This window comes from Colobus angolensis, unplaced genomic scaffold (genome assembly GCF_000951035.1).
Source record: "Colobus angolensis palliatus isolate OR3802 unplaced genomic scaffold, Cang.pa_1.0 Scaffold368, whole genome shotgun sequence".
Taxonomy (NCBI): domain Eukaryota; kingdom Metazoa; phylum Chordata; class Mammalia; order Primates; family Cercopithecidae; genus Colobus; species Colobus angolensis.
Genome location: NW_012117021.1, coordinates 403447 through 419912, shown reverse-complemented (window position 1 = coordinate 419912; position 16466 = coordinate 403447). Strand labels below are relative to the sequence as shown.

Below are 16466 nucleotides of genomic sequence, written 5' to 3'. Positions count from 1 at the left end.
ACACACTTGCTTTTTTTGAATGTGATGTAAAATTTGTACAGTAAAGTTTTTATATTTTCTATCAACTGCATTTGTCTTCCAGACATGCTATTAATTTAAATTAAAATGGTTAGTATTAACAAACGTGCTGTATCGGGTTTTTTTGCCACTGGCAAGAACATGCCCTCTGTGGTAAGCCAGGCCTGGATGTCTGGAGTTTGTGAATAAAGTTATACCAAGGTGTACCGGGGCTTGTGTTTGCTTTGGTCAGTTCCAGGTGAATCCTGGGGACCATTTGGATGGGTAGCATGGAAATAGATAGGTCTGGGGTGACTGAACCCCTGGTCTATAGATTAAGGAGCTCCTTCTAAAGGAAGAAGTTATGCCAGGACCTCAGCAGCAGGTGTTTCTAAACAGATGGAGGAATGGAGAAGTCACATGTCAAAGGCCCACAATGTACAGAGGAAGATCATCCAGGCCCCAGCAGCAACAAAGCTATGAGTAGGCCCAGCATCTCCTGAGTTGGAGGTGCCTTAGCCTTATGGAAGCCTTGGAGGGATGAGGTGGTGTTCGTCTGAATCCAATTTCTAGGAGCCCCTCATTGCCAGTTATATATACAGATAGGTGGAGAAGAGGTACTTTCTAAACACCATCTCACTTTAATCCTCACAAGGCCACGAGGTAAGAATTGTGATGTTTCAGCTGAGGAAAATGAGAAGCGGAGAAGTTAAGGTATTCACCCAAGATCACACAGCTGCAGGGTGGCTAATCCAGGACTCGGACCACAGCTTTCGCTTCAGAAGTCTAGGAACTTACTGGTCAGACATTTACTGAGCACCTACTGTATTCAAAAGATAGTGCTAAGTTGTGGAACGTTTTCCAGGATAGACCACGTGGTAGGCCACATACTAAGTCTCAATAGATTTAAACAGATAACATAACAAAGCATCTTCTCCAACCACAATAGGATGAAGTTAGGCAGCAGCACTAGATTCTCACAGGGGCACAAACCCTATTGTGAACTACACATGTGAAGGATCTGGGTTGTGCGCTCCTTATGAGAATCTGAGTCTAATGCATGATGATCTGAGGTGGAACAGTTTCATCCTGAAACCATCGTATATCCCCGTCCATCTGTGAAAAATTGCCCTCCATGAAACTGGTCCCTGGTGTCAAAAAGGTTGGCGACTGCTGCCTTAAACTACTACTGGATTTCCTGAGTGAGGCAAACAAAGTACTGGTTTGGCATAACCTGTTTGCGGGAGAGAGCTGCACTGTTAATTAGCCCATTAGGAAGCAGTTAGAACCATATATCTGACTTTATGGATGTAGAATACGCTCAATGAGAATATTCTCAGCAGGGTAGTGGGGGAGCGGGGGTGTGTTCACGCATGTTTCAGTGATTAATGTGGTTCAATACGGCTGTCCCAATACAATGAGGTTTCCAAAGGGAACTGGATGAGAGGACCCAGGGTCCCCTGCATTGTACAACAGGACTCAGGTGTCTACGGGCATCACTGACTGCCCTGCCGAGGCCCTCTGTGCTGAAGGCGTCACTGCAGATGGAAGGATTCCTTGAGGAACCCTACTACTGGCAAAGGTGAACGGGTCTGGGCACGGGATCAGTGCAGTCCAGGAGTGACTCTAAAGGTGCTGGCGTGTGGGCACTATGTGAGGAGCTCAGCCCCAAGTCCTCTTCATGCATTAGCCGATTTAATCCCCACAGCATCTTTCTAATGTTCACATTCACTTGCCTCATTTTATGGGCGAGGAAAGGAAGCTTGGAGAAATTCAGGAACTTACTGAAGATCACACAAGAATTAAATGACAGGGCCAAGATTCAAACGTGGGCTATTCATACTATGTATAGAATTGTATGTCTAGCCCAATGTTGTTGACCACCCATCCGTTGATGGACACACATTGCTTTCACCTCTTGGCTTTTGTGAATGATGCTGCTGCAAACATGGGAGTTCACATGTCTCTTTTGAGTTCCTGCTTTTGGTTATTTGGGGGATATACCCAGAAGTGGAATTGCTGGATCATATAGTAATTCTATGTTGAGGTTTTTGAGGAACAGCCACGCTGTTTTCACAGAGTTCCAGTTTACCCACAATCTAGCCAACAGTTGTTATTTTTCGGATTTTTTTTTTTTTTAATCATAGCCATCCTAATGAGTGTGAGGTGGCAGACTCACATTTTGAAGAGATCCCTCAGTCTACAGGGCAGAGAACAGAGAGCCTCTGAGAAGGATCTGCAACTTTGAATACTAGAGCTCTGAGAAGGAACATTCCCAAGGGCTGCTTCTAGTCTCCTGAAGACCAGAGCTAACCACTGGGAATGGATTGTGGTGAGTGAAGGGCGCCGGCACTGTGCCTCAAAGTATCTCCCTACTGTGTCGATTAGTCTAAAAACACATCAGCCAGGGCCGGGCGCGGTGGCTCAAGCCTGTAATCCCAGCACTTTGGGAGGCCGAGACGGGCGGATCACGAGGTCAGGAGATTGAGACCATCCTGGCTAATACGGTGAAACCCCGTCTCTACTAAAAACTACAAAAAACTAGCCGAGTGTGGCGGCAGGCGCCTGTAGTCCCAGTTACTTGGGAGGCTGAGGCAGGAGAATGGCGTAAACCCGGGGGGCGGAGCTTGCAGTGAGCCGAGATCCGGCCACTGCACTCCAGCCTGGGCGACAGAGCGAGACTGTCTCAAAAAAAAAAAAAAAAAAAAACACATCAGCCTTTGGGTATGACTGGGGCCCCTCCAGGCAGGGTGTGGAGCACAGAGCCCTCCTTTATGGGCTGGACTCAATAGTGAGGCTGCTTACCTGTGACTCACCTCCAAGGCTCAAGCTGATGCTAAGGTGCTGGTTTGCTGGAACTCTGAGCTGTGCCTGTGTCTACTTGGATTCTGGGAGATTTTTTTCTTTTAGCAGTGTTTTGTGGAAATATTGTCTAGGTAGAGTAAAATGTACAGATCCTGGTTTTCTGTTTGAGTTTTTGTTTTGTTTTAAGACAGGGTCCTGCTCTGTCACCCAAGCTGGAGTGCAGCGGCGCCATCATAGCTCACTGTGGCCTCAACCTCCCAGGCTCAAGCAGTCCTCCTGCCTCAGCCTCCCTGTAGCCAGGACTATAGGCGTGCACCGTAATGCCCCACTATTTTTTTTTGATTTTTAGTAGAGACAAGGTCTCGCCATGCTGCCCAGGCTGGTCTCGAACTCCTGGGCTCAAGCAATCCTCCTGCCTCAGCCTCCCAGTGTGCTGCATTACAGGTGTCAGCCGCTGCACCAGCCTCAGCCTGTTGTTAACGGATGTAAATACCTGTGCAGTCACCACCTAGAACCAGATCCAGAACATTTCCAGCCTCTCGAAGACTCCTTCTTGCCCCTCCCAGTCAGAGACCCCCAAGGGTGATGCCATTCTAGCCTGTTGTTCAACTTGACTCTCACAGCATGGAATTCTCACAGCGTGTGTCTGTTTGGATCTGGCTTCCACTCAGTTGCCAGGCCCATTGATGTTTCCTGTGGCCCAGCTCCTTCTTATTGCTGAGGGCTACTCTGTTGTGTGAAAACCACAATTCATTTCTCCCTTCTCCTTTGGCGAACTTTTGCATTGTTTCCAGCCTGGAGCAATGATGAGTAAAGCAGTTAAAAACAGGCACATATGTTTTCCTTTCTCTTGGGCAATTTTTCAGAACTAGAAAATCCAGAACATAGAAGTAGATATTTCACTGTATTACAACTCATCAAGCAGTTTTTCCTTTTCTTTTTTCTTTTTTAATTTTTTGAGACAGAGTCTTACCCAGGCTAGAGTGCAGTGGCATGATGAGGGTTCACTGCAGCTTTGACCTCCTAGGGTCAAGCGAACCTCCCACCTCAGCCTCCCATGTAGCTGGGACCACAAGTGTGCACCACCACACCTGGCTACTTTGTTTATTAAATTATATGTAGGGACAGAGTCTTCCTACCTTGCCCGGGCTGGTCTCAAGCTCCTGGGCTGAAGTGATCCTCCTGCCTCAGCCTCTCGAAGTGCTGGGATTACAGGCATGAGCCACCACGCCCTGCCCATTTTTCTAAGTTGGATTATTTTACACTCCAGTCTGCTGTGAATGACAGTTCCAGTTGTTCCATATCCCAAGCAATTGGCGATTGCCTACAAATGATGTGGCATGATGAAATTGTTCCTGGTGTCCATGGCGTCCGAGAGGATTGCAAAGAATTTCCCTCCCTTTCTCTCCTTTCTGCTCCCCTGTATTGTCTACTCCTTAAACTGGTCAAATTCTACTTGATCCAGGAACATAATAGGGATGGAGAGTTCAGATAGCACACATGGCCTCAGTCTATGGGAGCATCTCAAAGGAATTAGTCTGCAAATTCTAGTGCATCTCGGCAGAGCACAGGAAGGAAGAGAGGTGCAGACTCACGTATGGCCCTGGGGCACCTGCCATCCCCTTGAGCCTGTACAGCCCTTACCCGCCCAGCTCCAGCTTGAGTTCTGGGCCTTCTAGCCAGCACATCACTGGGACCTGGTCAACTTCAGGTAAGTTTATTTCATGGCTCCCTCCCACCTCTGCAGCCTATCCTGTTATTCTCTGTTTCAGCCAATTATTTCCCCTAACTAGGTGCTGAAGCCAATTAAAGGCAGTTCATGCCATGTGTTCCTTTCCAGCCCCATGTCACTTGAAATGTTCTATTATGTCCAAGACTTCTCTCCCCATCCTAAAGTGCAGAAAATAAAGATAGAGAAGAGAAGGAGAAGAAAGCGAGATTCACTGAGAGGGAGGATCAGAAGCTCCTGGGCACCCCATACTCTAGAATAAAAATCTTCATTATGGTGTTTTTCTTGCAAAATATTCCCCTCTACATAATTATGTTTTTACATGAATAATGTAAATTTAAAGAGGAGAAACACTTTTTGAAGTGTCTGAGAATCTTCATGTAGCTCAGGCTACCACGAATTAGCTGTGCGACCTGGGGCATGCCCTTTAGACTCTGAGCCTCAGCTTCTCTATATGTAAAATGGGTTGAAGCTGCCCTTCCCCACCAGCACCCCGTGCACAGGCAACGCCCAGCCCCATTATTTTCTGGACTCCGTGGCCAAGCGTGCTTAGGACACATAGCCACATACTTCTGGGCAGTGTCATCTGGCAACTCGCTATCATGTCAGTGTGGTCAAGCATTGTAGACCTCTATGAACCAAATATGCTTCCGGCTTGGGTTGAGCACAGGAGAGGGAGGAGGGAAAGGTCACTGGGACTGGGAGTGCCCAGTTCCCTCTGTGAGCGTCACTGCAGTTCACCCAGCACCCTACCTTGCTCTCTCTGGACCCACTTCCTCTTGCTGCTGGCTCCTCCCCATTGAGTAACAGCCAAGTTGCTTTGGTTTCTATTTCTTTGTTAAGTCATTTCCTCTGCAAAGGACTTCCTGGCAGGTGTGAAAGGCAGCGGTGGCCACAGAGGCGGTGGAGAGATGGCCTTCAGCGGTTCCCAGGGTCCCTACCTGAACCCAGTGAGTTCCAGGGCCGTGGGCACAGGGCTGCCTCAGCCAGGGGGACACAGCCCTGGGGCTCTGAGGAAGCAACTCCTGGGTGGCAGGGGATGGGGTGGGGGCATGCCAAAGAGAACACAAGCAGGGCAGAAATGTCAGTGGAGGTCATCCTGGCACACCTGTGCCACGCTGAGCTCACTCATGCCTGGAGGGATGCTCGTCCCCACGAGTCATGGGTTTGACAGTGTTGACTGAGCTGCCCCGTCCTGTCCTGTGTGCTCAGGGGAAGACATGTAGAGTGGGATGGTTCATGTAAAGAGGAAGCAAGCATGCTTCTGGGACAGTAAGGACACTACCCGGCATGGTAGTTAAGGGCGCTTACTGCGAAGATGGCCTCCCTGGGTCCAACCATTTACTGGCTGGTGGTCTCTGGGCCTCAGTTTCCATATCTGTAAAGTGGGAATAATACTTGAGCCCCCCATTCCCAGGGTTGGGATATGGATTAAGGAGGTAGTGTATCTAGTGTGTTTGAACAGTGCCTGACACACTTCGGGAGTGTTTAGTGTTATTGGGAGTCTGAGGGCAGCAGGGAAGGCCTCCCAAGGAGGTGTCTGTGCTCTGAAGGGTGAGGCAGAGTTAACCAGGCATGGGCATGTCAGGGCATCTGCAGAGGGGCAGTCTCAGAGATGAGAGGGGGTGAGGACTGTCCCTGCAGTGTGGGGTCAGAGGGTGGCAGGTGCCTTGCTGAAACCCTGTGAGATTTATGAGTCCCCTTCATACAGAGAAAATTTGAGGCTCAGGGAGGTGTAGGCCAGTTGCCAAATGTCCCCAGATGGGAGTGGCAGCGCCAAGAGCCCAGGAACCTTCAGGGGTCACTGTGTCCTGGGCCGGGTCCTGTCATTGGATCTCACCCCGCCTTGGCAAAGAGCTTCCTGAGGGGCTGAAGAGGTGGGCTGATGGGCCCTTCCTGGGTGGGGAGGCAGGGTGCTGGAGGCAGGGAAGCTGCCAGGGCCCACCTCAGCAGAGGTCAGGGTCGAGCTTGGGTGCCCTCTGGTGACACTGAATCCAGAATGAGGCTGCCTAGGTTCTGGTCTGCAGGGCTCGGCTCTGCTTTCTAAACTCCAGAGGAAGAGTGGAGAAAGGAGGCCTGTTTCCTCCTGGCTGTCACCAATGACCCCTCAGCCACCCTGTGGAGGCCCCTGAGGTAGGACCTGCACAGATGGGGACTGGGGGAAGCTGGAACAGGCCGCAGGTTGGGGGTCTTAGGGTCAGCAGGTGCTGCTTTGGGCATGTCACCCTGTCTCTGGTTTTCTGTCTGAGAGGGGATCCCAAAGCTTCTTCCAGGTTCTGAAATATTATTCTAGTGACTGATTTTTACTTTCTAATCTTTGGATTCAGAAGGAAAATTCTCCTATGGACATCAGAGAGTTAAAACAGGGCCTTGGAGCCCAGACAAGAAAGACGGTCAGTGCAGCCCCCTAGGTGTCCAGAGCACCCCTCTACCCCACGGGGCTCCCCTGGGGTGGGACACTTAAGCCTCCCTTGGTGACCCCTCTGGCAGTCGGAGCCACGCTTCCTCCACGAGCCGACAGTGGGCCTCATCTAGCTCAGCCTCTTTGGAGGGCCGTGGGGAAGCTGGAACCACCTGCTGTTTGGCCCAGGAAGCACTGGGAGAGCCAGGAATAAGGATGTTCTCAGCTTCCTCATGAGAGGAAGCCTGTGTAGTGGTTAGAAGCGTGGGTGCTGGGGTTCAAATCCCAGCTCTGTTGCTGACCCGCTGTGTAGCTTTGGGCAAGTGACTGAACTTTTCTGTGCCTCAGTTTTCTCATCTGTAAAAGTGACCGGGGTTGCTGTGAGGATAAATGTTCCTGGTCATGCCCAGCCCTCATGGACACACATGGATCCAAATGCCACAGTAGCCTTAGTTGATCAACCTCAAAACAACACATTTGTTCTTACAGTGTTGGAGGTCAGAAGGCTAAAATCAAAGTGTCGTGGAAGGTGGCCAGCAGGACGGTGGAGGCTCTGAGGGAGCGGGGCACCTTCGCTAAGAGCCACGTACTGGCCTCCTGCTGGCGGGCAGTCTTGGCCAGCCAGGCTGAGGTCCCCACTGTCGGGGCCAAGCCTGGGTGTCCTCTGGTGATGCTGAGTCCAGAACGAGGCTGCCCACATTTTGGTTCACAGGGCTCAGCTCTGCTTTCTAGACTTCCAGATAAGAAGAGGAGGAAAAGTCCCTGGTCTCTGGGCACAACCAGGAACAGAGAGCAAGTTCTGACTCAGCAGAGGGATCGATTCTTTCCATGCAAAGAGCTGCACTGTTAAGGCCGGCACGAGCCGGGGCTCAGCACACGGCATCACACCCAGTCCTCTCCAGAACTCTGCCAGGTAGTGTTACTGTCCTGCCATTCAGAGGAGGGAACTGGGGCACAGGCAGGTCAAGGGACTTGGCCAGTAACAGAATTGCTAGTGTACATGAGCCCAGGCCTGTGGGACCATAAATCCAGTGTAAAAATCCATCCTCCTGCACCCTATGGAGCAAAAGTAGGTCCGGTTGTTTTCCTGGGTTTCCTGGACACACAGATCTAAATTCCACAGCAGCCTTGGCTGGCCAATCTTAAAACAACAAATTTATACTCTTAATGATTCTGGAGGTCAGGTGTTAAAATCAGCATGTCAGCAAGGTTGTTTCCTTCCGGAGGCTCCAGGGGAGAATCTGTTTCTTTTCCTTCTCCAGCTTCTAGAGGCTGCCCACATTTTGGTTCACAGGGCTCAGCTCTGCTTTCTAGACTTCCAGATAAGAAGAGGAGGAAAAGTCCCTGGTCTCTGGGCACAACCAGGAACAGAGAGCAAGTTCTGACTCAGCAGAGGGATCGATTCTTTCCATGCAAAGAGCTGCACTGTTAAGGCCGGCACGAGCCGGGGCTCAGCACACGGCATCACACCCAGTCCTCTCCAGAACTCTGCCAGGTAGTGTTACTGTCCTGCCATTCAGAGGAGGGAACTGGGGCACAGGCAGGTCAAGGGACTTGGCCAGTAACAGAATTGCTAGTGTACATGAGCCCAGGCCTGTGGGACCATAAATCCAGTGTAAAAATCCATCCTCCTGCACCCTATGGAGCAAAAGTAGGTCCGGTTGTTTTCCTGGGTTTCCTGGACACACAGATCTAAATTCCACAGCAGCCTCGGCTGGCCAATCTTAAAACAACAAATTTATACTCTTAATGATTCTGGAGGTCAGGTGTTAAAATCAGCATGTCAGCAAGGTTGTTTCCTTCCGGAGGCTCCAGGGGAGAATCTGTTTCTTTTCCTTCTCCAGCTTCTAGAGGCTGCCCACATTTTGGTTCACAGGGCTCAGCTCTGCTTTCTAGACTTCCAGATAAGAAGAGGAGGAAAAGTCCCTGGTCTCTGGGCACAACCAGGAACAGAGAGAAAGTTCTGACTCAGCAGAGGGATCGATTCTTTCCATGCAAAGAGCTGCACTGTTAAGGCCGGCACGAGCCGGGGCTCAGCACACGGCATCACACCCAGTCCTCTCCAGAACTCTGCCAGGTAGTGTTACTGTCCTGCCATTCAGAGGAGGGAACTGGGGCACAGGCAGGTCAAGGGACTTGGCCAGTAACAGAATTGCTAGTGTACATGAGCCCAGGCCTGTGGGACCATAAATCCAGTGTAAAAATCCATCCTCCTGCACCCTATGGAGCAAAAGTAGGTCCGGTTGTTTTCCTGGGTTTCCTGGACACACAAATCTAAATTCCACAGCAGCCTCGGCTGGCCAATCTTAAAACAACAAATTTATACTCTTAATGATTCTGGAGGTCAGGTGTTAAAATCAGCATGTCAGCAAGGTTGTTTCCTTCCGGAGGCTCCAGGGGAGAATCTGTTTCTTTTCCTTCTCCAGCTTCTAGAGGCTGCCTCATGCCTTGGCTTATGACCCCTCCTGCCATCTTTAAAACCAGCAGCTTCGGCTGGGCCCAGTGGCTCATGCCTGTAATTCCAGAATTTTGAGAAGCCGAGGCAGGAGGATCTCTTTAATCCAGGAGTTCCACACCAGCCTGGGCCACAAAGTGAGACCACATCTCTACAAAAGATAGATAAAAATTAGCTGGGTATGGTGGTGCATGCCTGTAGTCCCAGCTACCTGGGAGACTGAGGTGGTGGTGGGGGGGTCACGTAAGCCAGGAGAAGTGGAGGCTGCAGTGAGCTGAGATCGTGCCAACACACTCCAGCCTGGCTGACAGTGAGATCCTATCTCAAAAAAAACCTAAAAAAACGAAAAAACAAACAAACAAACAAAACAAAATGCAAACCAGCTTCTTCTTGCATCTGTGCTCCTGTTGTCACATCTCCTACCTCTGACACTGATCCTCCTGCCTTCCTTTTATACGACTCTTGTGATCACATTGGGACCGCCTTTAAAATCAGGGCAATCTCCCCATGCCAAAATTATTAATTTAATCACATCTGTGAAGTCCCTTCTACAACATATTCACAGTTGCTGGGGATTCGAATGTGGATGATTCTGGGGGGTGGCCCACTGATAACCAGTGTTATAAGTTTCTTGTAAATCCTTCCAGAGATATTTTATCTATAAATAAATAAATAAATGCAAATCCATAGCCTTCCCCCATTCACTTTTATATAAATGGCATCATTCCATATCAGTGCTCAGAGTTCCATCTTCCTCTTTTTCTTTTCTTTTTAAGGCTACACAGAGCCTATTATATGAAAATACCCTAATTTATTTCACCTTTTTCCTGTCAGAGGACTTTAAGCTCTTTCCAGTGTTTTGCTTTATAATCCCTTGTGTTATAATGCTGCAATGAATAACCTTGTTTGTAGGATGATATTCAATTTAAAAACTCACTTTTCAGTCCAGGCATGGTGGTTCATGCCTGAAATCCCAGCCCTTCGGGAGGCCAAGCCAGAAAGATCACTTGAGCTAGCCTGGGCAATACATAGAGACCCCATCTTTACAAAAAGTTTTAAGATTAGTGGGGCATGGTGGCATGCACCTATTTGGTCCCAGCTATTCAGGTGGTTGAGGCGGGAGGATTACTTGAGGCAGGGGGTGGAGGCTGCAGTGAACCATGATCACACCCCTCACTGCACTGCAGCCTGGTCAACAGAATGAGAACCCACCTCTAAAAAAAAAATGAATAAATAATCTCATTTTTCAGAATTGTGGGGACACTATTAAGATATTTTGGAACCTCACAGAGCTTTTTTGGGGAACTTGTTGCCTTGGAGATTAGCCTGCCCTGTCCTACCCCATGATCTGTACTTGCTCTTTCTCCCTCCTGGCTTCCTTAGTTCAGCCTTGTGTGCACTTGCGAGCCCATGTCCATCACACTCTGCCTTCAATTCTAGATGCTGTGGTGTGAATACGCTTAAGTGGAGGCCGCATGCTTCCCAGGAGGGTGTGTATTTCCAGTGTTGTCTCTCATGATAGTATGAAAGGCTCTGGAGAGAATCAGAGGCCTCCACAAACAGGCAAGGGGGAAAATGTTCCACAGACGTGTTTCAGGGACAACAAGCTTCCCGATCCTAGGCTGTGCTGGTCTGTAATTGGATCAGGCTGATTCTCCTTCCCCCACACTGCGGGTGTAGACAGGGACAAGAAAGAGAAGTCAGAGACACAGAGAAGCTGTGATTTGCTTGAGGTCACTAAAGTACTTAATGGCAGAGTTCAGACCTGACCTGAGGGACAACAAAAGACGCCCCCTCAAATCCATGGGGAGCAGAGTCTGTCTGAATCAGATCCCAGATGTCCTGGGCCTTTCCCGGAGCCAGGTGTGTACACTGAGCTAGGGCGGGTTTCCCAGGGTCCTGTGTGGTCACAACTCAACAGTGCAGACCAGAAAGCAGAGGCCAGTAGGCTGAATTTGCTGGTGGGTGTTTTCTGTTTGGCCTGCACAGTGTTTAACTTGTGATTATAGGAAATTCAAACATGCAGAGAGAATTGTACCATCAACAACACACACCCATCACTCTGCTCCAACAACGATCAACTCAGGCCTATCTTGCTTCATCCTATACCCTCCCTCGCTTGCTTCCCTTCCCACCCTTAGATATGTGGAAGCGAATCCAGAGATACCATTCCACTGCAAATATTTCACTGTGTATCTCTATAATATGGGAATTTGGGGGGTTTTGAGACAGGATCTTGTTTTGTTGCCCAGGCTGGAGTGCAGTGGTGTGATCATGGCTCACTGCAGCCTCCACCTCCCAGGCTCAAGGGATGCTCCCACCTCAGCCTTCCAAGTAACTAGGGTTAAAGGTGTGCACCACCACACCTGGCTAATTTTTTTTATTTTTTGTAGAGGTGGGGGTCCCATTATGTTTCCCAGGCCGGCCTCAAACTCCTGGGTTCAAGTGATCCTTCTGCCTCAGCCTCCCAAAGTGCTGGGATTATAGATGTGAGCCACTGTGCCAAGCCAGGAACTTTTACATAATCCTTTTTGACAAATTTTTTTCCCCTAGAAATTAGAAAGTTTTATAGAAAAAAAAATCCAGATTTCTGTCTTCTCTTAAATATTTGGAAGCTCTGCCAATCCTGGGCCCAGATGGTAATCACTGGTTAGCGCTGAGTAGATGTTGACTTTTTAGATGAGGGGTGTGACGTCTACTTTGCCACGGTCCCTACCACTCCCTACCTGGCCATCTGACTCATAACACATCACCTGCCTGGCTCCTTTAGGCATTTAATTTGTGTTGGAAATTGACCTAAAGGAAATATTAGAGAAGACATTAAAAACTTGAAGAATGTGAAAATCAGCCAGGAGATAGAACTGTGCTTTAATGCGGGTTATAGAATCACACTGGATATGAGGCATTTCAGAATAAACTTTGAAAATTGGAAGTACCAGTTTGTGAATTTTGCTCAGAGAGACCAAGGTGGGGGGTGGGTGACAGTGGAGAAGCATCTCCTATGTGTCAATCTCTTCTACCACAGGCTTTCTCTCACGAAATCATCAATCATATGGCGCAGGAGAAACACCTTCCCATTTTACAGATGAGAAAACTGAGGCAAAGAGAGGTGAAGTAGGCTTCCCAAGGCCACTCAGGTCATGAGCAGCAGAGCTAGGATTCAGACCTGACTCTGAAGCGATGCATCCTCACCACGGCCCATTGCTCCTTTAAAGAGCCCCGGACAGAGAATTTGACAAAGTGGTAGCCCGAGGGGCCTGGGATGGGTGGGGAAACTACACTAGGGTTCGGGGCTGCTGAGGGCCTGAGGGAAGGAATGGGGAGCCCGGGGGCAGAAGCAGAGGAGGGGGCTGCCCCACGACTACAGAGGGCATCTGGGAAGAGGCTCTGCTGAAGGTGGCCAGGAGGGCAAAGGTCACGGTGGCCATTGTTATATGGTGGTGGTGGGGAGAGGGACATGCCTTCCTCTTGTCCCTCTCAGGTGACCCTCTTGGTGGAAACTGCAGACCCTTTATGGGTCCCTTTGCTCCCTTGAGCCTCCTGAGTCTCCAGCCAGGGCCCTGGGCACTTTGCTGGGAGCTTGGCATGAGGTCCGGCAGCCCCCATTACTACCTAGTTCCTTACCAGCCCAGGGCGTCTGCCTGCTACTTCCCTGCCTGGAAGGAAGGCCTTCAGCCTGGTGCGTTCCTGATGCAGCCTCCACTGCCTCTCAGACTCTCACACAAGCTCAGCTCCCTGTCGTGTCCTCTCAGGACCAGGCTTCTCCTTATCACAAGCTTAGACTGTCTGAGTAACTAATTGGATTTGTGTCTGCCTCCACACAGGACCCTAAGAGCCCTGGGGCTGAGACTCCGTCTATACTGGTCATAGCCGCACCCCATCCCCTTGCATGGCGCTGTCACACCCAGGCTGGCCACTGACTAGCACTAGAGGGGAGAAAACGGGAGGCCGGCCACCTCACTGACGGCCCCACACCTTCTCCCTGCAGGCTGTCCCCTTTTCTGGGACTATCCAAGGGGGTCTCCAGGATGGACTTGAGATCACCGTCAGTGGGACTGTTCTCAGCTCCAGTGGAAGCAGGTGTGTGTGTGTGTAATGGATGGAAATGTTTCACTCCAGCCTCATCCCTTAGTAAACCACTGTGCCTGGGAGCCTGGGTTAGTTCAGACAACAACATCCAAGCTCACGTGCCTGGCTCAGGGGAGGCCCAATGCGTCCCTAACCCATGCCACAGGACAGCACTCCGCAGGCACAACCTGCAGCCAGGGGCGCCACTAACCTGGACTCCGGGATGAATGGGGCCCTGGGAGCTGGCGGTCTAAGGAGGGAGTGGGATGGTCAGAGTAAGAGGATTATGTTCTGGGTTGAACCTTGCACACTATGACTAAGAGTTACAAAAATCAAACCTCCTCCATTTCCCATCACTGCTCTCATCCACTCTGAAGCTCTCCTTCTGCTGATGTGAAAATATTGAAAATCGCCATCAAAAGTAATTTGGTCTCTTTTGGTTTCAAGGCCTTTTCTAGAAACTACTAAGTCAATTAAAATATTAACATTGTATCAGGGCTGTTTCCCACCCCCTCCTCCCTCCCAAGATGGGCTGTCTGGGAACAAAGAGGAGCTTACATGGCTTCTCAGTGGCTGGGAAGGTCCCCAACCCTCACAGAGGTCTGGCTGACCCCTGCTGAGGCACCCCAACTGGGTGGCACAGAGGTGTGCAGCTTTCTCCTGGCTTGGTGGGAGACCACGGGTGGCTGCCTGCTGAAGTCTGCAGGGCCCACAGAAGAACCTCTGGTCTCATGGCTTGCTCTCCGAGGTCCCAGGGCACCTCTCCTTAGGACCTTCTGGACCTCGCAGATCCCAGCTCAACCTCAGCTCTGCCACCTAGATTCTTGGTGACCTCCTCCGCCATTGCCATCCTGCTATGGGACTTCTCTGAGAGCCTGCAGTGCCCCCAGGAGATGCCAAGGGCAGGGAGGCCCCTGATCCCCCTGAACCCTCCAACCAGGGGAATCAGGACCATGCCTCTGATCTTCCACCCCTTCCTCTCTCCCTCTCCCTCCGCCTCCCCCACCTCCCAGCACCAGTAGGGCTTCCCACTCCCATCCTGTGGAATAGACAGATCCTACCTCAGAGGACCCTCTCCTCTCAGGAGCTTTCTGCCTCTCCCTTCCTTGGGGCAGGAATTTCCAAAGGACTACAGGGGTGAAGCTGAAGGACTCCAAAGGAAACAATACAAGCAGAGATATTTCAAATGCAATCTTCTCCATTTATTCATTTAATTAACTAATTGTTTTCTTTTGAGACAGGGACTTTTTTTCTTTCACTCAGACTGGAGTGCAGTGGTATGATCGTAGCTCACTGCAGCCTCGAATTCCTGGGCTTGAGCAATCCTCCCATCTCAGCCTCCAGAACAGCTGGGACTACAGGAGTGCACTATGATGCCCAGCTAATCAATTTTTTTTTTTTTTTTTTTGAGATGGAGTCTTGCCCTGTCACCAGGCTGGAGTGCAGTGGTGCGATCTGGGCTCACTGCAACCTCTGCCTCCCGGGTTCAAGTGATTCTCCTGCCTCAGCCTCCTGAGTAGCTGGGACTACAGGTGCGTGCCACCATGCCCAGCTCATTTTTTGTATTTCTAATGGAGACGGGGTTTCAGCATGTTGGCCAGGATGGTCGTGAACTCCAGACCTCGTGATCCACCCACCTTAGCCTCCCAAAGTGCTGGGATTACAGAGGTGAGCCACCGCGCCTGACCAATTTTTTCTTTTTTTAAACTAGAGATGAGATCTTGCTATGTTGCCCAGGCTGGTCTCGAACTCCTGGGCTCAAGTGATCCACCCGCTTTGGCCTCCGCGTCCAGACCCAATTTCACATGCTCTTTACGTTTGTTCTCTTCTTTCCATGTGCTGGCCTCCAACAAGTGTCCACTGGCACGGGAGGCTGTCTCTTCTAGGCATGCTTAATGACGTCCATCTTTGGTATCAATTGGTAATCACTTTCAAAGACCTATGCTTCTTGTTTGCTAATACCAGCACTTTGCCTTAACCATTTTCTACTTATTTTTAGCAAATCATGCTGTAAAGGCAAAATGTAATAATTAAAACAAAAACACATTAGATCCAAATTAGAGAAACAAAAACGATGCCAACCAAGCAGTCTCTGCCATGCAGGTTGTGTGCAAGACCCAGACAAATGCAAAGCACAGGTGCTCCTGTGCCTATCACTGGCAATAAACCATGCCACAGAAGACTGTTTGCTTTTCCTGGGCCTAGGTTTGCTGTGAACTTTCAGACTGGCTTCAGTGGAAACGACATTGCCTTCCACTTCAACCCTCGGTTTGAAGACGGAGGGTACGTGGTGTGCAACACAAGGCAGAATGGAAGCTGGGGGCCCGAGGAGAGGAAGATGCACATGCCCCTCCAGAAGGGGATGCCCTTCGACCTCTGCTTCCTGGTGCAGAGCTCAGATTTCAAGGTGAGCAAGAATGCCCTCCCCACCTCTCACCCCCGGGACCCTCAGCCCTATCAGGTGAATGGCTTTTAAATAATCACCTTAATTGACATTCAGCCAGAGTGACACCACTATACAGATAACACGACCATTTCCTTGTAAGGTGTTACCCATGGCTGCGTAGTCTCCTTCTGCACCTTCACCTGAATCTACAGGTGCACCTGCTGCTTCTTTTTCTTTGAAAATAAGAACTAGAGGAGTCACCATGTTGCTGTTTGGTGTTGTGTGTCTTTGAATTCCAAGCTCATTCCATTCCTCTGCTGTCACCAGTCCTCCTCTCCAGGTCGCTGGTAACATTTATTTTTCAGCGACATTGTTCCAGCCTTTATCCAGGGTCTATTAAGGGTATAGTTTTGTAAGCACATTGCAAATTACCTTTGCAAGCAGAGTAGGTGTCTGGGCTTGAGAAGCCCGTGGGTAAGTCGGTCTGAGTATGCTTATCTGAGATAAGGATGTTCCCATCCACTCAGTGTGCAACCCAAGGTCACCTCTCCTCTGTTCCCCATGAGTATTTTATGCATATTTAAATAATACCCCTGCAGTCATAAAAAAGAATGAGATCATGTCC

The 16466-nt window shown here is 49.9% G+C and overlaps 1 protein-coding gene across 1 annotated transcript in view; it reads left to right on the top strand.

Annotated features, from left to right (window-relative positions):
- Positions 1-5324: 5324 nt before the first annotated feature.
- Positions 5325-16466, top strand: part of LGALS9 (lectin, galactoside-binding, soluble, 9) — a 142816-nt gene continuing 131674 nt past the window's right edge. Inside the window, exons 1-3 of the mRNA XM_011953563.1 lie at positions 5325-5481; positions 13376-13467; positions 15661-15862. Of these exons, the coding sequence (XP_011808953.1) occupies positions 5443-5481; positions 13376-13467; positions 15661-15862 (333 nt within the window). The 5' untranslated portion in view covers positions 5325-5442. The remainder of the gene's footprint in view (positions 5482-13375; positions 13468-15660; positions 15863-16466) is intronic.